The 22,896-nt window shown below is 38.4% G+C and overlaps 1 protein-coding gene across 5 annotated transcripts; it reads left to right on the plus strand.

Annotated features, from left to right (window-relative positions):
• The first annotated feature begins 21 nt into the window (after positions 1-21).
• Positions 22-22,068, plus strand: tnpo1 (transportin 1). Of its 5 annotated transcripts, none has more exons than XM_044175339.1 (25): positions 22-180; positions 324-449; positions 1,799-1,874; positions 2,550-2,699; positions 3,672-3,778; positions 8,873-9,006; positions 9,684-9,765; positions 9,940-10,062; positions 10,880-10,998; positions 11,317-11,377; positions 11,642-11,813; positions 12,057-12,209; positions 12,321-12,546; positions 12,752-12,923; positions 13,188-13,274; positions 13,419-13,526; positions 14,264-14,422; positions 14,511-14,598; positions 14,685-14,783; positions 14,915-15,010; positions 16,944-17,019; positions 17,965-18,064; positions 18,157-18,231; positions 18,569-18,708; positions 18,845-22,068. In XM_044175339.1, the coding sequence occupies exons 2-24, from the start codon at positions 345-347 to the stop codon at positions 18,674-18,676; spliced, it is 2,676 nt and encodes an 891-aa protein (XP_044031274.1). In that variant the 5' UTR covers positions 22-180; positions 324-344; the 3' UTR covers positions 18,677-18,708; positions 18,845-22,068. The 5 variants fall into 5 exon arrangements, 3 of the variants coding, with proteins under 3 accessions (XP_044031274.1, XP_044031275.1, XP_044031276.1); XM_044175340.1 differs by having other exon boundaries at positions 30-180; positions 327-449; XM_044175341.1 differs by having other exon boundaries at positions 44-179; positions 320-449.
• The last annotated feature ends 828 nt before the right edge of the window (positions 22,069-22,896 follow it).

Genomic DNA, 22,896 nt, shown 5'->3' on the forward strand with positions numbered 1-22,896 from the left:
CAGCCGTGTGTCAGCTGATGAGGCAGCCAGATATATGCGACGCTAGCCCGCAGCTTTTTCAGCTTGTTGCGAAAACGGATGTGCCTGCTTTAACAGGCCCATGTCTGAAAACCCAGACAGAAAGGTCACATTTCAACAGAAAGTCAGCTGTACTCGAGTACGTCGGCTAAGTCAAAACAGGTAAAAGCCTCTCTGTATCTAAAATTAGTTTATGTGTCCAGATAATGTAACGTTAACGTGTTCTTGTGTCTTAGGGTTACGCATTAGTTAGTCGTTTGATGGCAAATCCTCTGTGTTAGCCAATGTTATTTCTTTATCCGCAGCAGCAGCAGCAGCAGAGCAAGATGGAGTGTGAGTGGAAGCCAGACGAGCAAGGACTTCAACAAATTTTACAGCTGCTGAAAGAGTCTCAGTCGCCAGATACGTCCACACAGAGATCCGTCCAACAAGTATCCTTTCCTCGGCCAGAAATGGATAATAACACACGTTTTGTTGCTTGTTAGTGCTTGATAATGTCAGATAGACTCAACAGGCTAGCGATAGCTAATACTAGCTGAGGTGGTAACGTTATAAGCAGGTACGCAGGTGCTGACCGTTTGGTGCTTTTTTGTCTCTAATAAGCTCAACATGCTACTACCAAAGCAGGCCGTGTCGTGCTGAATTCGTCGTGTCAGGCCATTTATAACATTAGAAATTGGTGTATTATGCCTGGTTAACGGAACACTTTGCTACTCTACAAGCAAACATGGCATGTAGGCTTGATCCATCAGTTAATCGCCTCGCTAACAGCCAATTCATGCAACACTCCTGTATATCATCCACAACCTAATCTTCTAACAACACTGGGCGAAGTGCTGTGAAGTTTAATTTGTAATGAGCTCATAGCTAAACATGATATTCATTTTACTCTTGTATATTACGTGTGGCATGTCAGAAATGATATGTTTCCAAAGCAAACAGACAATAGTTGAATTAAAATCCTGTGTATTGTAATGAATATGTATTAATGACTATATTAATAATTATAGAAAAGTGTCCCCATACTTCCGAATAGTACCTGCCTATTGGCATAAATCATCTTACACTATAAACATAATATCATTCTCTAAAAGAAATGATATGGTAAATGCACCAGCATCCAAAAATTTACAATTCGTTCATGACAGGACAATTAAAAAAAGAGAGAGAATTTGATATACATTTTTTTTTTTACAGAAATCAGTGATGTTAGATTACAATTGAAATCTGAATAACATAAATTTATAATACGTGTAATTATAGGCATGTAGCATTTAAAGTGCATTATAAATCTGTCTCATAGTTTCCGCACTGTTGTCAAATGCAAGGTCACTGCATACTTTTGCATTAGAGAACAATTATTATCACTGCCCCATACTGCTGGCCCGTATCTCTTCTATCTGGTTGCATGCTGATCCAAAATGATTTGCTTATGTAACGCTTCATATGCACTTCATCATTAACTCATAGAGAGTGGCTGTTACAACCCTAAATACGCCATCTGGCTGGCTACGTACTGTATATAGTCATGTCATATGACATATTTATGACCCCTTACAAACATACACCCACTCCCCGCTCACACACACACACACACATGCTGTTACATTACACCACCATTTGACCACATAAACTTTGCCTCTTTCTACATTTCTTCAGGTGAAAAAATGTGTCTTTGCCATTATTACCATGTGACAGATTGCAGTGCTAATGTGCTCACAACCTTTTAACACGCTATACGTACAGTTGGCACCTTGTCTTCCTCAACCACTTTTCCCAGAGACTTGAGCAGCTGAACCAGTATCCAGACTTTAACAACTATTTGATATTTGTTTTGACAAAGTTAAAATCAGAAGGTAAGCTCTCTGTCTGTCTTTTTCAGAATGTCTTTTTGTCGTATCTGTACTGTGTTCCTATATCGTCTGATGGTACTGGACAGTGTGAACATCAGACATGTCACTTTTATGTAAATGCTCAGTGACAGGTCTGTTTGGCCATGACTCGGGTGACCCGATGGCATCTTTGCCACAGATGATGTGGCACTCAGAATATGGGTCACTCTAATTTTAAACCTAATTCCTGGCACCACTCAACTCTTGGCTTTACTGTCTACACAGTAGATGACCGAAATGTGAAGTGGTGTCAAGACATTTTAGGATGCTGTTGCACTACTGCTCTTAGTTCAGATGCAACCAGCCACAAATATTTAGAAATGAGTAGAATAAGTCCAGACGTTAGTTACCCATTTATAAGGAAAATATATAGTGTAAATCATTAGTATTTCATACAAATAGTTCTTGTTGCAGTCATTTCAGTATCTAGTTCGGCACTTTGCATTTTCCCAGTTAAAGCACTGTGCTGGATTAAATGAAAAATAATGTGAAGGCAATAAGATCCTGTGAGCAATTAAAGACCAAGTTACCAACCCTCACAACACAGTAACCTCTGTCTCGACTCTACCCGTGTATTTGTCCTCAGCTAAAATGTTATTTTATAATTCATTAAGAAGTCTTTTCTTCCCCCCCCCCAAGATGAACCAACGCGGTCCCTGAGTGGGCTGATACTGAAGAATAATGTGAAAGCCCACTATCAGAACTTCCCTAATGGCGTGTCTGATTTCATCAAGAGCGAGTGCCTCCAAAACATCGGAGACTCGTCTCCCCTCATCCGGGCCACCGTGGGTAAGTTGCATCCTCTGGGTCCACTGAATGTGATGGCTTGCTTTTAAGACGCTACATGAAGTGAGCACTCATCATAACTCGATTGTTCATATCTACAAAAGAATAATATCCAACCTAGTACTGTTGTGTAGGATTGTTAAAAGCAGTTATTTGGGATGTACCTTGCATTATTTGTCCCATGTAGTTCTCTTGATGTAGATTTGTATCAATTATTTGGGGAATGTCAAAATACATAGACAACACAGACTTAAGGAAAGTGAGTATACCGATGAAATAAATTATTACTCATAATTGCAAAATAACTTTGCTTGTTATTGAACATCGAATATTGATTACATATCATGGTGTACATGTATTTTGGGATGGAGTTTCCTAATGATATATATGTTACATATAATAAAATTTTTTGCAGCACATGAATATGACTTTTTTCATTGTACGTATCATTCCCTATTAGAGCATGGCATTGAACACAGCACCTCTTAAGGTGCGTGTAAATAGCCTTATTAGCACAGAACACCAAAAACGTATCGGCATGATTAAGGCCAGCCTCTGATGTCTCAACTCTTAATCAAATACTACACATTTACAGATAAATCACGGTTGTTGTCAATCTGCTCCCAATTACTCCTTGTTATTATTGCTGCATTCATTTTACATGTGATTAAGAATGCAGAAACATGCTGGTATCTACACATGCATAACTAGTAGCCACACAGCCATTCAACCTAAATTAAAGCTATTTAAATATATTGTATTTATATTTTATATATTGTATTTTTTGTGACAGTGCTAACGAAATGCATATTCGTATGGCGCATATCCCTACAAATGGATTATAAGCAAGTCTGCATTTGCTTGATTCTTGCTTAGGTTCTTGGTTTTGTTTTGGTCACTAAGAAAGCAGTGTTTGTGCACTCTTAGTAGTTTTGTCACACCAGTGTAACTATTATTAAATCTTTTCCATAACAGGTATCCTCATCACCACCATTGCCTCAAAGGGAGAGCTACAAAACTGGCCAGAGCTTCTGCCTAAACTCTGTCTGCTGTTGGATTCTGAGGACTACAACACATGCGAAGTAAGGATAAACACAGAGATGTAGGTGGGATCATGTGATTGTGGGATCTGATTTTCTGCTCATCAGTCAGGTATGTGGTAGTATCTTAGACTGTACTAATGATGACAGAAAAGATGTCCCCATACAGACATTAGTGCTTGTCTATGGGCATAGACCTTAAAGATCTTTTTACAAGTTTACATGCAAAGAGCAGGAAATATGAGAAAGAAATCTCTGCATTTGATAAATGCAGCATCTAAAAATGTACAATTCTGTCATAACACAAAATGAGAGCAAACATTTGCATATATGTAACTTTTTGTTGTTGTCGCATGAATCAGAGATGGCATTTGAAAATCTGAATAAAATATATCTTCTGACAAAACTAACTCAGATATAAAATTGAAAACTAAATGCTGCCTCAATTATTCATGCTTTTCTCACTCTCTCACACTAACTGTCAGGATTTGTCCACATTCAAATCCTAAAATTAAACATGTTTGACATACTATGATGGCACCCCCAACTAGCTTAATGGGCAAGCATTAGACCCAAACATGAAAGAGGGACTGACAAAACCAGTATCTACACTGCAGTATCTTTTAGGTATTACACTTTGCTTTATTTGGATATGATGGCAATGTACTTTTTGTGTTATTGGGAGCTGGTGACAAATTTGGTTTCTTAATTATCATTTAGTTCTACTAAATTCTCTTCTTGATTTACTTTGCACATCAGAAGTACAAAATGTGTCTTTGCTTTTTGTTGAAACTTTGTGTGAGTGTGTGAGGGAGAGAGTGTATGCACATTTGTGATTATATGTTATAGCATACTTGTGCTATAAGTTAGCATGCCTGGGCACACAGTGCTGCATGTCTGTTTATTTGTTTATTTATTTATTGTGGAAAGGGAAGAGAGCTGGGTCAGCTATAAAGCAGCATCTGGATAGCATCCTGCTGGCCAGATGAGCTAAAGGCAGTCTCACAGCTGGAGAGGCAGCCGCAACTACAGATTATTCAGCATGGAATCATTTATTCTCTTTCTATCCTTTACCAGAAAACCATTATGACCCCATTTTCTGACTTGTGCACATCATCACCTAGAATAGCTTTTAAGTGCATATCAGCAAAAAGAACATAATGTTGTACTGTCTCATATTGCAAGTTGTTTTTTTAATCTGTAGCCCATCATTATCCAATTCTTTGTATTTAAAAAAAAAAAAAATCTCTGTGATTGCTCTGCAGTATAATACTAGATGTCATCAGTTCTTGATTGCATCGAGTAGAAGTGCTTGATGTCATCAGTGATATCAGCACTTCGCCAGTTACTACATTGAAATGGTGGATAAATGTTCCATTACAGCGACCACTAAAATTTCAATACCAGAGCTTGTAGTGGCTGTTCTGCTCTGTGTAGTGGTGCCACACCCATACTCCCTGGTTGTTAATATGCTGTCAGCTGCATGTGCCTGTGACATCAGCCTATAGGGAAGGTATATACAGAACACACACAAATTAAGTAGCATGTTATACTGATATGCGAAATTCAGCTGTGTTGAAGGGCATTTGAAATGTATCCTGGCAGGATTACTCATCACCCCCTCGGAGCAGGAATGTTCATTTGATTTTCACCGAGCTGTACTATCTGAAATTGTAAAAAAGAGGTGTGACAGAAAAGTGGCTCTCCTTTTTAATACCGGAGAAGTGGGACCTCTCTTATAAAGCTGATTCAGAAGCCGAGATTAAGGTCAGCTATTTACTGCAGAGGATCTTGAAATGTATGTGTACAAGGCTTAACACTGAACAACGACCAAATGTAGCAACTACTCAGAAGACTCACTATGATTTTGAAAAGCAGCTTGGAGGCTGGAAAGCTTCTTAGCATCTGATGTTGAAGATGGTTAAGTTGGTGCTGGATGAACAGTGTCTTCTAATCTCATGGTAAAAGGTGAAAAATATATATTTAAAAGCTTTCAGTATTTTTGGCTAGTCATCGGCATGTTTATGTCCAGTGTCATGGTGGTAGGCGAGCAAAGGTATTTTGCACTGCCATAGATGTTTTCATGCTGTTTCTATTAAGTATTTTTAATACTTTTACAGCCTGACAGAGACACCTGTGTGACTGTATACTTTTTAGAATTGTTAAACTGGATGTAGTGAATTTTCCCAGCCATGTTAACAGCAGTAATGATGATGATGATGCAGAGAAACACAGTCTCCTGTTTAATGTAGGCCTACTTATGCTGTTGTTTTGTTAAAGCTTGTAAGTGCACCTGTTGGTGCCGATGTCGTTCGATCGGCTACGTCATTAACAACAAACCTCTTCCACGTGCGCTTCACCTGCTGTTATGAAAACTGGTCATTTGTTGTGGAAAATTAGTTATAGTTTGCGTTTCTTGCTTAAACATGTTTTTATTCAGAAAAGTTCAAATGAATGTCAGAGTATGTACATAGACCAGGATGAATACTGTCTACAGTAGACCTTGTAAAAATACTAGAGGCAGCAACTATCCATGTCGTGGCAAACAAATTTTTGAAGGTGTTGACTCTTGTCATAGAGAACCCTAAATAACCCACACCATTACTGCCACCTGCACTTTGATATCTATTTTGGGAATATTTGTGGTGGCTGCCAGTGACTGGTTTTGGAGCTATATACACTTTGTAATCTAATCCAATGGCAAACACGTGTGAATACATGTTGGCCTCGGACCATCTGATCAGTCTGCATGTCCTCTATGTTGTGCGTTTACAGTATATCTCTGCAAGATGATCCTCACCATTCTGTAACTGAATTATCCTCACTCTGAGTGCACACAGTCCCACGCTGAGCTAATTTCTACTGATGTCTGCTGATGTTGGACGGAAAGAGAGGGTTAGATACATGGTATAATTGGGGTGTGTAGCTGTTAACTTTCAGTAATGTGTTATCTTAAGTTGGATATATTTCATTGTCTTCTTTATATAACCTTTTTTAAAATCGTTTTCAAGATACACAACAAAGTACATGCATGTCTATAATATAGAACCAGTTGGTAAACATCAGGAGTTGCAGCTGTACCATAGGTTCTGTCTTGTTTGTGGTTTAAGAGCAGCAGTTGTAGGAAGAGCCCCCTGTGCAACCACAATGTACCCCTCTCTACATGCTCTATAAAAAGACATGAACAGGTGTGTTGGATGCCAAGTGTAATGTTGGTAGATGGCTTTATATAGGTTTTGCCTGAGAGCAGCTTTACTGTTTTGATAAATGGCAGTTGGAAAGTGGGTGTGATGGTGTTGTGAGGTTCAAGTTGAGGGCAAACGATCATGTATGAAAATGCTTTGTCATCTCAGTGCTCATTTGTACCGTAACATTATTCAAATTTCCAGAGCAGGAGTCTGAAGGAGCTGTTTAGTTGACTAAATACAGATCTCGTTTTTTCCTGGGCTCGCTTTCATCTGCATGACTTACATTCTCACGTTTAATGACCTTCCATAGTAGGACTTGAAGGGAGGATTACACTTCAGACGCGTCAGCGTCACTGGAATGCTTGAAGGCCACTCCCATTTCTTTGCCCTTCTCTGTTGACACACGGGCACACTGCAGTGGGAGCGCTCTTGTGTCCTACTCCATACATTTTCACACGGGCTAAGTTATAATGGAGCTACATTTCAGTGTAGCGTTTCCAAAGCCCAAATCTGATGCTGTGTGATTCATTCATTAATTTGAAAATATATTAACTAAGCCTTACTCTTATAATATAACTTATTATAGCATTCTGCTTGCTATGAAAGACTGTATTTTTTGTATTGATTGGAAAATTTAGGGCTGCTACATAACTTTTTACTACTACAGGGGGCAGCAACTAATTTTATTGATTAATTTGCTGATTATTTTTCTCGATGTGTCTCTAAAATGTCAGTGTATGTTCAGTATACAGTGATATAAAATAGAGAAAAGCAGCAAATCTTCACATTTTAGAAGCTGGCACAAGCAATAATTTGGCATTTTTTCTTGAAAAATGACTTGATTAATCAACGATCAAAATAGCTTCTGATGAATTTTCTGTTGATTGGCTAAACGCTTAATCATTTCTCCTCAATTTCCACAATTATCAAACATACACTTTTCAACAACAATTGCTCAATCAGCTTAATCTGGCATTATTCGTGTTCATTCATGAGTGTATTAAATCTTGTGTTATTCAGCTACATCATGTCTAAATCTGGTACTTCCATTTCAAAACCTCAACACCAGCAAGTCTCATACATATCATCTTTTTTTTTGTCTGTTTCAATGCATAGTAATTTTTATGTCACCCCCGAAATTGAGTCATCTGTATACTAATGAGGGAAATAACTTTATTCATCTCAGTTGTTGCCTCCTTCTGTTTGTGACCTTGACACAGTCTCACCTTCCTCATCTTATTTCATTCCTTTTGCTCCTCCATATTTTTTGAGACCATTCTGTATCTGTCATCTCAAAGGAATGCCGACATGGGAACGGTTTCCATGGAAACACATTTCAGACAGCATCAGTGTAAGTGCTGTGCTGTTTTCAGACTGCATTTTTGTGAGAGACACTGAAGTCTGCAGCATATTGTGAACATGCATACTAACCATCAGTCAAGCACCTAGTATTAAGAGAGCGATGCGAAAGAGTGTGTGTGTGTGTGTGTGTGTGTGTGTGTGTGTGTGTGTGTGTGTGGGTGGGTGTGTGGGTGGGTGGATAAGTGTAACTGCTTGCCAACTGTTTTGAAGGTTATTAGAGCAGAAGTGGATGAATCCCATTGAAGATCATGGATGGAGTGCAAACTCACACTACCTATCCTTATGTAAACACATATGATATTTTATTTGTTCACTGCAGAGCCAATAAAATATGAACAAATAACAATATGTTAAAAATGTATTGTAAAAAATGTGATGTCAAAAAAATTAAAGAAGCTAAACAGAAACCTAAATCCATTCCACCTCCACAGGCCCTCTTCTATAGCTGCAGTCTAACCTTTCTTGAGGTTGGGTGGCCACAGTATCCCAGTAGTTTGGGGTATAACCTGCCTAACTGCCTGGTAGAATTACAGTGGAATTTTCATCACATTCTCTGTTGTTTTTTCCTTTTTATTTTGTGCGTCAGGGAGCGTTTGGAGCCCTGCAGAAGATCTGTGAGGACTCGGCTGAGATCCTGGACAGTGACATGCTGGATCGTCCTCTGAACATCATGATCCCAAAGTTTTTGCAGTTTTTCAAGCATAGCAGTCCTAAGATTAGGTATCAAGTTTACTTAATATACTTACCATTTATATTGACTATAAAGTTAACTGTCAATCATGCCTACATCAAACTTCTTTCTCTCCATCTAGGTTAATTCATTTCCACTGAGTAAATCTGTTACTGCTACATCATTGGTTTGGAAGATCTATGGCATTGCAAATGTTCATGAATTCCGTTCACTATACTTACATACTGATACATGGTCATTAGTTTATTGTACAGATTTTTGTGACTGCTGCTTTCTAATGATATAAATTACTGTCCCAATATTTATTGTATTTTTTGCTTAAAATTATGTTAAATCAGTTAAATCTTAAGTGGAAAAGTAAGCCATTTAAATGTTAGCCGCGCCTTCCCCTTTTCTGTGATGTAGAGAATTTCTATTTGGAGCATATCTTAACTCAAAAATTAATAATCTACTAATGAGTATGTTTTATGCAGCAAACACATTTATACGCACACATACAGTATATTTACAAGACAGACTAAAGGTCTATATAATTGTACAGTTGAAGTCTCAGTCTTTTGTCTGTACAGGCCTGTTGACAGAACAAAAGAGTTCCTCATATTTGGAGGTTAAATGGGGAGATGGAGCAAAGAAGACGACAAGGGCATCATTCATAGCGTGCAACATGTGAGAAAAACATGTTTGTGTGGTGCTTATTGTGTTGCAGGTCTCATGCCATTGCCTGTGTCAATCAGTTCATCATCAGCAGGACTCAGGCTCTTATGCTGCACATCGACCCTTTCATTGAGGTGAGTCTGACTGTACTTTGTTATCTTTTTGTGTGTACGTGTCTAAACACTTTGCATTTTACATGCTATATAATTATTACAAATTACTGTTAGTAGTAGTAGTTGTTGTTGTTGTTGTTGTTTCACACTGCGCAAAGAAGACATTTGACCCTGGTGTCTTTCTATCCTCTGTAGAACCTGTTTGCACTGGCGACAGACGAGGAACCAGAAGTGAGGAAGAATGTGTGCAGAGCTCTAGTCATGCTACTGGAAGTTCGCCTGGACCGTCTCCTGCCACATATGCATAACATCATAGAGGTCAGTGAGTTTGTGGGTTTATAGGCTGAGAAAGTGAGAGCAAAAGAGGCTCAGTTAAATACTGGTGAAGATGAAGAATGAATATATGTATTTGTATTTATATAAGTCTGGTGATGTTCTATATTCATATACAATATTTCAAACTTTCGATTTTTATTGTCAACAATTAAAAAGAATTTTATTTTATTTATGTATTTGTCCTTTATTTAACCATAAAGGTCCCATTGAGATACAATAGCTCTTCTGCCAGGGAGTCCTGGTCAAGATGGGCAGCAAATGTTTAAAAAAGGTTTCATATAAAAGTACAGATGGGAACAGAGAACATCACAAAAAACATACCAAAATACAGATACAAAACATATAGGATTGATCCTACTAACAAGTGTTGTCTGTCTAACTGAAGCCTGATACAGCTTATTCCTCTGTGCAACAGACCTCCATTGTTGTTCCGAAACTATTAAAACACATCAGTGAGCCACACGTTTGCACTAGATGTCATGTTCCTATGTTATTATGATAAACATGGGCACTGTAGTTTAATTTGAGTCAATCCCATAAACACTACAGTGCTTGCACGCCAAATCTGCAGCTGAAAAGAGTTCCCAACAGTTTGATCAAAGTTTGCTGAAAATAACAAATATAGTAACGTCGCTGTCATTCTTTAATAATACTCGTGGTGACGCCCTGTGGACAGACGTACTTGTATCTTAAGCTGCAGATGTGCTTGCATTGGTTCTTTTTAGACTGAAATAATTTTGTAAATAAAAAGTATATAAGATTAAATTAATTTTTACTTAATTACTTAATTTCATTTCAGTACATGCTACAGAGGACTCAGGACCAAGATGAAAATGTTGCCTTGGAGGCCTGTGAGTTCTGGCTTACTCTGGCGGAGCAGCCGGTGTGTAAGGAAGTGCTGTGTGGACACCTCTCCCAGTAAGAATACACACACACACAAATGTGCATACAATACACAGACTGACACTCCAGTATTAAAATTGAAAGCTGTTGATTCATACAGTAGCAACCTTGGCAGTAAGTTAGTGAAGACCTTGTACTAGGATGATATTCTTCTTCCTCACCTCAGGACGGCTGATTAAGAACCCTGGCCGTTGACCTCGGCTGTAACATCTGTCACCACACTGTCACGTAAAACTGATCCCACAGCAGGAATCACTTGTGAGTGATTGCTTGTGGGCTTCGACCTATCCTTGCCCTTTGTTCTCATCATTTTTCCTCTGGCTTCTTCTCCAGGCTCACTCCAGTGCTTGTCAACGGGATGAAGTACTCTGAGATTGACATTATCCTGCTCAAGGTCAGTTTATATAGCCTAATATTTGTACCTGTAGGTAAGACGATGAATTGCCCCATGACTCAGGATGACATGCAGTTCAATTAAGTGGTTTGTGTGACTGTGTGGTGTACAAATCCATGTGAGTTTTAGTTTTCATTTTATCACTTTTGTATATGTTGGTATAACTTTCATGGCGATTATGATTTTGCTTTTGATTTTTGTTTGTTAAAAATAATTTAGTTGCAACATACATGAGTTTCTTTCATCCTGTACATTCGTCATCAGGGGGACATTGAGGAAGACGAGGCTATTCCAGACAACGAGCAAGACATCAGACCACGCTTCCATCGCTCCCGCACAGTTGCCCAGCAGCATGAGGGTGATGGGATTGAGGAAGACGAAGATGATGATGATGAACTGGATGATGACGATGATACTATCTCTGATTGGAACCTGCGTGAGTTCAGTGCCTGTGTAAATGGAGCTGTCTAGATATCCCTCCAACGTTTACCTCGTTATCATTATAAATTGTCCCTTTTTATCATCTCTTGTTCTCTTTACTAAGAACAAGGAACCATGCAGTGTACTGATTACTTGTCTTGTGTTTGTGTGTACTGTACCTATGTCTGTATGATTTGTATGTTTGTCTGCACACCTCTATGTTTTTGTCTGTGTCTCTCTACTTTTCTCCAAACATTAGGTAAGTGTTCAGCTGCAGCATTGGACGTGTTGGCCAACGTGTTCAGGGATGATCTGTTGCTGCACATACTGCCCCTACTCAAAGAGCTGCTCTTCCATCCAGAGTGGGTAGTTAAAGAGTCTGGCATCCTAGTGCTGGGGGCTATAGCTGAAGGTAAGAAGGGAAAGAAAAAGAAGTGGGGACAAAACATGGGGAGTAAGGTCTCCCCCAGAATATCGAATCATTGGAAATGCTTGCTGACACTGGTCTTATCCCTGTCTCCAGGCTGTATGCAGGGCATGATCCCATACCTGCCTGAGCTCATTCCCCATCTCGTCCAGTGTTTGTCTGACAAGAAGGCCCTGGTGCGTTCCATCACCTGCTGGACACTGAGTCGCTATGCCCACTGGGTTGTCAGCCAGCCCCCAGATACTTACCTGAAGCCTCTAATGACAGAACTGCTCAAGCGTATTCTGGATAGCAACAAGCGTGTGCAGGAGGCTGCTTGCAGGTGAGCAAGAAGTACTGATAAAGCCATGTCATTTTACAGCACATTAGGAACCCTGTGCTGCATTTGGATTGTTGCTACCCTCAAATTTTTCCTTCGGGTGTTGAAATGCATCCAGATTTCTTAATGTTTTTGAGAGGTTATAGTCACATATTGCTTGTTGTATGATGTTTTCTTCCCTCTCCCTTTTTTAATCTCTATCAATCAGTGCCTTTGCAACTTTGGAGGAGGAGGCTTGTACAGAGCTGGTGCCCTACTTGGCATTCATCCTGGACACACTGGTGTTCGCTTTCAGCAAGTACCAGCACAAAAATCTGCTCATTCTTTATGATGCCATAGGAACACTTGCAGATTCAGTGGGGCACCATCTCAATAAACCGGTATGCAGATCAGAGATATGGACTCCATTTCACTTCACGTTTGCTTGTGGATATAAAATTAGCACATACGATTACACCTTCTTCCTCATTTCATTTTTGTAGTGCTAGTTGTGGTTAAGTGTACTTTCTGATGTTATAGTTGTAGACATCATGCCCAGAAGGTAAACAAGCATCCACAAATCTCTATCTGTAATTATCATACTCATTCATTAGTTGCATACTGTGTCTGTGTAAAGACTTAATTTAATCTGTGTTATTTGTTAGGAATACATCCAGATGTTGATGCCTCCACTGATCCAGAAATGGAACCAGCTGAAAGATGAAGACAAAGATCTCTTCCCTTTATTAGAAGTGAGTTTCTGATGTGCAGTTGCTGCCTGTGCAAATCGTTGAGTTGACAGTGAGTCATTTGTGTTATATCAGTCCGAGTTCTATGATGATAACATTGTACAGACAGACCACTGACTGTATCTATCCCCTGCCTGCCTTCCTCAGTGTCTGTCGTCTGTAGCCACTGCCCTGCAGAGTGGCTTCCTGCCCTACTGTGAGCCTGTGTACCAACGCTGTGTGAACCTGGTCCAGAAGACGCTTGCTCAGGCCATGGTGAGTGTATAGGACCCTCAAATGTGTGTGTTGTATATAAAAAGAAATAGTAAAAGTGTAGTGTGTGTGTGTGTGTGTGTGTGTGTGTGTGTGTGTGTGTGTGTATATATATATATATATATATATATATATATATATATATATATATATATATATATATATATATATATATATATATATATATATATATATATATATATATATATATATACACTCTCACTACACTTTTTACTATATTTTTTTTTATATACAAAAGGAGTTCATTTGAGCTGCTGGACCTCCTGTACAGCCAGGCTAAACTTAAAGCTACTTTCATCAATATGTTTGTAGTAACCCTTTGTACGCTACCTGCCCAGTACCAGATATTTCCCTCAGGAATTGGCGGAAACCAAAACAAAGCTAAAAGGAGATTAGATATTGGACAAGTGGGCACAAAACGACTCCAAATAAATGCTAATGGTGCGTCTAGCTAATGGTTTGCTAACACGTTCGCCATTTCAACTTTATAAGGTTCTAAAATATCAATGTTTTGTTTATAGCTTGTTGCACTGCCCCCAAGTGGCCAAAAAATCAATTAATGCAGGTTTAACGTACAGGTGTACAGGTAAACTACACCTTGTGGATGGGAAATGTAGGTTCAGGATAGAGAGCTGACTTCATAACTACAGAACTTTACTTCATAACTCAGGTTTTAATTCAACTCCTATCCTCTTTTCTACCATCCTTCACTCTTCTAGCTTCATCAGTCACAACCAGACCAGTATGAGGCCCCTGACAAAGACTTCATGATCGTGGCTTTGGATCTTCTTAGTGGACTGGCGGAGGGTTTGGGAGGCACCATTGAGCAGCTGGTTGCTCGTAGCAACATCCTCACTCTAATGTACCAGTGCATGCAGGTGAAGAGCTGTCAAAAATGCCACTTATCTGATAAACTGATAAAGTCACTTGCATTGTTCACCTTTGTTTTTCTCTCCAACTGTTAAGGACAAAATGCCAGAAGTGCGTCAGAGTTCTTTTGCTCTGCTCGGGGATCTAACCAAGGCTTGTTTCCAACATGTCAAACCATGCATTGGTATGTTCTGTACACTTAACTCTAAAACACTTTTTGGCAATAAGTTGTTAGTCAGTTGCTAAGTTGACTTGCTTTCCTTTTTCCAGCTGATTTTATGCCCATACTGGGTACTAATTTAAACCCAGAATTAATATCAGTGTGCAACAATGCCACATGGGCAATTGGAGAGATATCTATACAAATGGGTGAGTGCTTCACTTTCCACAAATATAATATGTTATCATTTACACTGTATATTTTGTTAAAAATTACAGTCACCAGAGTAAACAGACAACAGATTTCTTTCCATCGTCACTTATTGTTCCTACACCCTTAGGGCCTGAAATGCAGCCATACATTGCCATGGTGCTGCACCAGCTGGTGGAGATCATTAACAGGCCCAATACTCCAAAGACTCTACTGGAGAACACAGGTACCACTCGGTGGCAGTGCTGAGCCAGCCAGCCAGCTCGCCACACACAGGGAGGTGCTCACACACAGGTCCATTCAGCCAGGATTCACCACACTCATTAGGGTGCCTGCCCTGAACTTGAATCTCTATTCAAAAACCCTTCCCAAGCCATGAGCCTTACAGGTTTCGCTGGTTTCACCAAAGAATGCTAAATATTTCAGCTATTGATTTGCAACCTGGCAGCGTGGCCTGTAAATGTAGATAAAAGAAGACAAAACCCTGGGCGAGCCCTGGTGTGAAATTCTTGACAGTCTTGAATCGAGCGAGCCATGTAAGTGCCCAGTCTTGGAATTAACTAATGTGGACTGACTGTGCACCATCAGGTGAAGTAGAATACCGAAGAACAAAATGTAAAGCACAGACAGTGTGTGAGATAGATAGGTGAGTTCACAGCCTCACATAGTTAACTGTGACCATAAGACTTAAGACAGACACTTACTATAACAATAACTACTCATAAATGATTGAGAGAACACCTAAACTGACTAAATGTAGGGCACCTAGCCTAGAGCTTTTTTTTTTTAAAAGGTCACACTCTGCTCTTCTTTTTACTAATTGAATTGGAAATTAGCATTTGATGAGTCAATGAGACCATATCATCAAAAAGATGTATGCAAGAGTGAAGTGTAACCTGCCTAAATTAAAGAAAATCTAGGGACTCTGTAGATGTGTTCCTGTTTGTTTGCTGTCAGTTTATTTGTTGCTTTTATTTACTGTTCTTTAAATGTGGATGCATATCTGCCAATAGATGTTAAATGTTGTTAAGAATGGCCAATGTTTGATGCAGGATACATGATAATTATAACTGTGTCATGGCAGTCGAGTTTCATAAGAATTTATTAACGTTTGCAACTTACCAGTGATCTTTTTCACCATTTGTTGCATGTTTTCAATGTATTAATTGAAAACATGACAGTGAGCTAAATACAAAATGAATTACCAAAATCTGATGTTTTGGCCATGTGTAAATCTTAGGTCTGTCATAGAGATCTCCAAGAGAACCAGTTTATCGCTGGAACTAAATTTAAATAGACTGCCATGTAATACCACAGCCAGTTAAAAGATGGGTGTGGCAGTAAATTCTTGGACAGTGCATGGCAGCACTTTTCAGTTTGTCTCTGATCAGCTTATCCTGCACTGAACTTTATTCTAATGAGCATACCATCTGCTTTCTGCATGTGTCATTGGACTGTTCATAAATGCCTGTTTGTTAATGAGAATGTTGCATAGTTTTGTGTCTCTTAAACTTAGGTCCTCCCTCCTCTCTGCCTCATAAGAACCTGCTGTGCTGGATACTAGTCTCCCTCCATGTAGTTGGCTTGGAGTAATCTGTCATTTCTTTTTCTTTTTTTTTTAATTATTTTTTTTTTTTTAAAAACAAAACATTTTTTTTCTTATGGAAAATTAACATTTGTGAGTTTAAGGGAGAAATCTCTGAAAGCCCAAGTGAACTGCTCTTGTTTAGGCCAGTCACATACACATGCTACACCTTAGCTAGCCTGTGACTTCACGTTAAGATCTAGATTTTAAATCTAGCTAATGAATTTCAATCAGTTTCATAATAGATTTGAATAGTTGTTCGATCCATATGATTTCTGAAAGCAGATGCCATTGTTTGCCTTTTTCTATGAATGTCCTGTCAAAGTTGTCAATGTGTTCTCCCTTAAACGTGTTGTATGTTTTTTTTAAGAGTGTCATATTTTACATTCCTCCCCACGACTGAAGGGGCAGTAATATTCAACGCTAGTGAAATTTTCTATTTATTATCATACACAGATTCTGTTGATTTATGTCTCTGAGTTGTTTGTTTTTTCTTTATTTTTCTCCTCCCCTCCTCATTGCTCATGTCTTGGTTGGCGTTTGGTGGTGTGTAACCGTGATTGCGTTACCTTAGCAATAACAATTGGTCGTCTTGGTTACGTTTGTCCTCAAGAGGTGGCACCCATGCTACAGCAGTTTATAAGACCCTGGTGTGTATTATTCAATCTTTTATTTAATTCATCTTCTCTCTGCTTTCTTCCTATCTTCTCGTCTGTCTCCTGTTGCTCCCTTTTCTCCCCTGCTCTCCTCTCCTCACTTTCCTTCTCAAAAGAAGTCTTTTCAGTTGTTTTTTATTTCTTATCAGTTTGTAATCATTGCCAACCATGTGACTAACCCTGTCCTCTTTTAGGTCCTACTTGTGATTTTGTTTTTGCCTCAGTAGCACCTTCATGTATTATACATTAATTTGTTTAATTTCTAGTTTTTTGTCATTGTTAATTGTCGCTAACCTAAAAGATGCATGGGATCAGATTTGTCACATGCCTGCTGGTTCAACAACAGAGAAAGGATGCAGTCTTTGCTGCAAAAAAGCATTCCTAAATCCCTTTCTCGTTTAGTAGTCACCCAGCTGCATGTGCCTGTCCCAAAATGACCCCAAACCTTCTCTAGTTAATCTTTCAAAAAGTAATGTTATCTTCAAGGTGCTATAGATGAGGTTTTGCTGAACACACTACTCATAGACAAAAGTGAAGTTGTAAGAGCTCAAAGTAGTTTTGTTAAAAGTAAAAATGTTTGTTTTGTTTTATTTAAATCTGTTTTGTGTGCATGCTTGACTTGTGGTTATCTCTTAGGTCATGATAGACACAATTTTCTCCTCACATGGATGTATGCATAGAGTCTAATATGTTTTTACTAATAAGGAAGACTAGTATTGATGATGATAAGAAAACACCTAAACATGACATTTGTATTAAGGATGGAAATATATTTGTGTATTTCTCACAAATATAATGTTAGTATATTGATTCATATAGGTATTTGCAATAGTCATTCATAGTGGCAGTTGTTAGTAGATTTATACAAGTTTCTAAAATTGTTACTTGAGTACTCTTTTTGATATGTCTGGTGTTAAATTTGGTCGTCCCTGTTGTCAGGTGCACCTCTCTACGAAATATAAGAGACAATGAGGAAAAAGACTCTGCATTCAGAGGAATTTGCACTATGATCAGTGTAAATCCGGGAGGTGTAGTGCAGGTGAGGTCCAGCAATTCAATGGTAGCGTGGTCATTATGTTGTCACTTGCTCTGCAAGTTGAAATGTTGCCTCAACTCTCTTCTCTGGAACAGGATTTTATATTCTTCTGTGACGCAGTGGCCTCCTGGGTAAATCCAAAGGATGATCTCAGAGACATGTTCGGCAAGGTAAAAGCTGAAAATTGCTCTGTGTTTATTAAACACAAATTGCTAAAATATACTGGATTAAATCACAGTGGCTGAACTAATTGAGTAACATTTCAGCAAAATAAAATGATTGTTAAAACTTGAACTATGACCTCATGATTTGAGAAGAAGACTCACTCATGCATCTATGTTCATTCACTCACTCAGTCACCCTGTCTGTCCCCCAGTGGCCAAATGGAGGAATGGCAGTGTCTACAGTTGACACACTGATAATAACCCTGTCATGCACCATATCTATTTTGAAAGGCAGCGTTCTGTTATAACTTGGTATGAAATTCTCCTTTATGTTTCATTTCAGATCCTTCACGGGTTTAAGAACCAGGTGGGAGAGGACAACTGGAGGCGCTTCTCCGATCAGTTCCCCATGCCACTAAAGGAACGGCTGGCAACCTTTTACGGGGTGTAACTGTTACCACAGCAGTGTGCCTCATTACTGGGGTCAGTTTCCTCTCCGATAGAATTTGCTATTGTAGAAAATAAATTGAAAAACATGCTGATTTCAGTATTTGATATAAAATAAATGTTCTTGTAGGATTGTGTTGCATTCTAATGAGGCCTCTCTTTCTCTGCACAGGTCATTCACTATGGGAGACAATATAGGGAACCTCTTTTACCCAGGGAACATGTTACCCTTTACTAGGGGGGAAGGGTCTGCCTGCTGAGGGGAGGGAAGGGGTGCAGACCCCTTCCCAACCTGATGGACGGGGTGGGAGGGAGGTGGTAGCTGCAGTGCTCACTGCCCCCATGCACAGGCAAGGGGGGAAAGGGACTGGCAGAACAACCTTATCATGGGAGGAAAATTCATCTAATCACATCTCAATCAGAAATAATGAAATGTATCACCTTTTTCTCTCCATTTATTCCCCAAACATCTTTGTTTTCTGTTACCTGAACTACCGAAAAGAAGTGTAAGCAAACATGGAGAAAGCTCTGCAAAACTCTGTGAAGCATTTGCTCTTTAGTTTTGGTTAGATGAGGAGTTTGCACAGGTTTGTGCAGAAAATGGTCTTAAGAGCAGATGCGCATTTATAATCATGTCAGCCAGGTAAATGGCATGTGGTAGTTCTCAACACAACTGAATTCTACCAGTAGAGTAGAAGACTGTTCTAAAAAAAGTTGAGTGAAGTTGAAGGTTCATCAAGAGTTATTTTCTCTAAATTAAGGATAGCTTAAAACTAAGGAATTGCAGCGGATGCTAAGAATGCATCATATTGGATCCGACTCTGGAAAATTTTATTTTATAATGCTGCATATCACCAAGAATATGTTATCACCTATATAGTTATCAGATTTGTTCAGTGTTCCTATTGGTTAGCAGGGCAAATGGTGTTAATTACGTCACTGGAGAGCACAAGATTTTCTTTTAAAAGCAGCTTTTCTGGGAATAGGTAGCATGCTTGTATCATTGTGAGAAGCTGTGAAACATTAGTGATGTGTGTTGCGTTTGACAGCTGTCATTGCCCTGTGATAAGGTTCTTCTTTGACCTTGTAATTTATCTATTTACAGTACTTTTGTTTTGTTTCCTCTACCAGAGAATTACGGCAATCAGCCGTAATGTAGCATGACTGGGTTTACACACTGAATTTAGGAAATGTGTAAAATCTTGGCTGTGATGTAATGTTGGAGTGAATCTCCCAGTTTGGTCTTGTGGTGTGAATGTGACATGAACATTCATCAGCAAGCATAGCAAAGATTTAGATGCTTACAATCCTTTATATTGTCTGAGCCTCATGAAGGAAAAATGAAGGAGAGGCAGGTAGGAGACACCACAATGACACAAATCCTGTCTTAGTGATTTCTGTGACGTTGGCTGTCAGAATCATGCAGTCCATTGAATGAATGTTAAATAGGTTTATTTCTCAATGTACTGAAGTTTTTTTTCTTGGGCGTTTGGCTTCTTGTGCTAAAAGCATGATATTGAGGATGACTGTATAATGTTTTGGGTGGTTGTGTTTTGTGGGGTACTTGGATGCTTTCATCTCTTGCATGTTGGTGGCCCCTCACACCCCAACATATAGTGGGAAGGGGATTATGGGAGGTGGGTGGGGCTTCAATTAAAGGTTTAAAACGTACATAGTAACCATTTATGTATTGCAACACTGGGACTTTTATAACTTCACATTTTCTTGCTGGAGTGCTCTCCCTAAACTTTTACCCCATAGCTGGATGTATAGTTTTTAAATACTGTGAAACTACAACAATGTTATTGTCTCTGGTTGTTTTGCGCTGTTCTATTTTATAAAGTGTGTAAGTGTTTAAGTTACAGATAGCCTGATTGTATTCCATGATGGGTTGGAGAGATGGGAAGATTTTTATTTATTTTATTATTTTTTAAGCCCAGCCAGTCATTTTCCCTCTGCTGGCCAGAGTAATAACTGCAGTATTTTAAATCCTTTGCGATGCACATGACATGCACTTAAAATTTTAATTGCAAGTGCTTGAAATTAATGATATAGCCAAACCCTTCAGAATATGACCTTAGTGTTAACACAGATCATTAATTAAGTATTGCTGCTAAAATGTATTTACCTAATGCAATAAGTATCTTGATGCAATGGGGTTATTAGATTGTGAAAGTCGTTTAGTGTCTTAGATAAACTTTCACAATATGAAATATGTAACTGATCTATTAGATTTAACATTAATACAGTGAATACCGAATATAATGCATCATGGAATACAGAGGCAAAGACTTGTATGTGCCACATCATTTTGTTTTTTGAAGTGATTTTGTCTGTCACATTCCAGCTGTTTCGGCATGCAAAAAATGGAGTAATCATAGCTTGATGGGGTGTGTATACAGTCCTGTTATTCTTTCATTGAAAGAGTGTAGGTCTATAAAACACATGTGAAACAATCCCCACCATTACTGTGCTGTATTTCTGACTTGACTGCTGCTATACATTGTAGTTGTGTTTCACTACTTGAATATGTGTTTTCTATGTGTTAACCTCAGGTTGTCTGTGTTCAGTGTTATTTGTTATCATTTGTTATCATTTCCCCACTGTGTATGCCTTCATGCATATCCTCTCAACAACTAAAGATTAGTAAAACTCTCACCCTTCATATTAAACATGGATAACCATGGGTGTTAATTGACATTAATGTTATGTGTGCAACACTGCTAGCTGTCTATTGTGATTACAATTGCAAGGCAGGGAGAAGAATAAAATGGTAACTTGCACACACTTAATGTACTTTTTGTCAAAAGTGATTGTTATCAGACTACGGTAAATATTTAGTGTAATGTGTAAGAAATGCCTTGAGAGCAAATACTTTGACGTTTTGTTGGTGTTTTGCAATAGATATACAGTGTACTGTACTATCTAAAGAAACAGGTAACACCTCATTTAAAAGCAAAGAAATAGGTTGATAATTTACAAACATTGTTACCAACATAATGTTTGCAAATATACATTTGACTTTGTATGAAGCTTTATTAAAAATTTGTATTTTATAAAGCACCCACCAATATTTAGGAATGTCTAGTCAAAAAAACTCCTGTACTCTCATTTAGCCTTCAAACTTGATTAGACTATCTGCCTTCATCTTTTTTGCTAGTAAAAGCAAAAACATCATTTTGATAGACATGGTTTGATTTTTTTTTTTTTTTTTTAAATAAGCTGATAATTTAAAAAAAAGTAATACTTTTGGGGCCACCAAATATTTTGGATCATGCAAAGAATCTATATTGTACTGTAGTAATTTTGTAATATTTGTAAGATGATATAGTGGATGTGACTGGTTACCATTGCTTGAATCTGTACATTGTTCCAATAAATTGTTTGTTTACATTATTATGGGCCTTTGTCTTGTATTTGCTCAAATTTTGTGAAGCATTTCTCCTGCTGAAGCTACACAATATTAACATGCAAGGAAAGAGGTAGAAACTCGGCTGTTGAGTACCACATCTCTCAAGTCTTCCTGTCTCAGAGAGGCCTCTCCTATCGTTTATCAGTTCAGACAGTGGCTGAGGCTCAGGTCACCTGACCAGGGTAAATCAGATTCCAGCCTTAGATTTTAGTGTTGCATTTGATTTTACATACATATCACGTTTCACAATGTGGGTGTGTGAATATAATCAAATGTTCAGTGATATGTCTTTAAAAGCTTGAAGCAAGGTGATAATTTACACAACCTCAAAAATGAACCTAATGCAAAAAATTGAGTTGATCGTATTAAATTTGATGGTTTAACTCTGAGGTGGTGACATACTGTGACCATTGCAGGAATAACTTGGCAGCCCCAGTCCTCCACCACATGAAATACTTTAGGAAAAGCACGATAAAGGTAGTTTTATTTACAATGTGTTTCCTCCCTCTTATTTCTAAAGATAAATGTCAGTTATCAGTTAGACAAACAACACTAGTATATAGGCATTTACTGTACTTTACTGTAATTAAACATGTATATAATTTCACATCAGGTGACACATGTATTAACATAAAAAGCCATCATTTGTCACTACAAAGTCTCTGGGAATTCATTCATGTTTGAATTTTTTTGAAACAATATTTTGGAATCTATGCTGCTTTAATGTAGCAGATCCCTGTAGGTAAAAACTATTTTCGATATGCATGACGAACAAAAGCTGTTAACAGGCTAATTAATGTGATAGGCTATTC

The sequence above is a fragment of the Siniperca chuatsi genome, linkage group LG18 (assembly GCF_020085105.1).
Source record: "Siniperca chuatsi isolate FFG_IHB_CAS linkage group LG18, ASM2008510v1, whole genome shotgun sequence".
Taxonomy (NCBI): Eukaryota; Metazoa; Chordata; class Actinopteri; order Centrarchiformes; family Sinipercidae; genus Siniperca; species Siniperca chuatsi.

Coding starts and splice junctions, on each gene's coding strand:
- tnpo1 (XM_044175339.1), top strand. CDS start 345: ATGGAGTGTGAGTGGAAGCCAGACGAGCAAGGACTTCAACAAATTTTA. Junction 3,779..8,872: donor AGGACTACAACACATGCGAA/GTAAGGATAAAC, acceptor TTTGTGCGTCAG/GGAGCGTTTGGAGCCCTGCA. Junction 9,766..9,939: donor ACATCGACCCTTTCATTGAG/GTGAGTCTGACT, acceptor TATCCTCTGTAG/AACCTGTTTGCACTGGCGAC.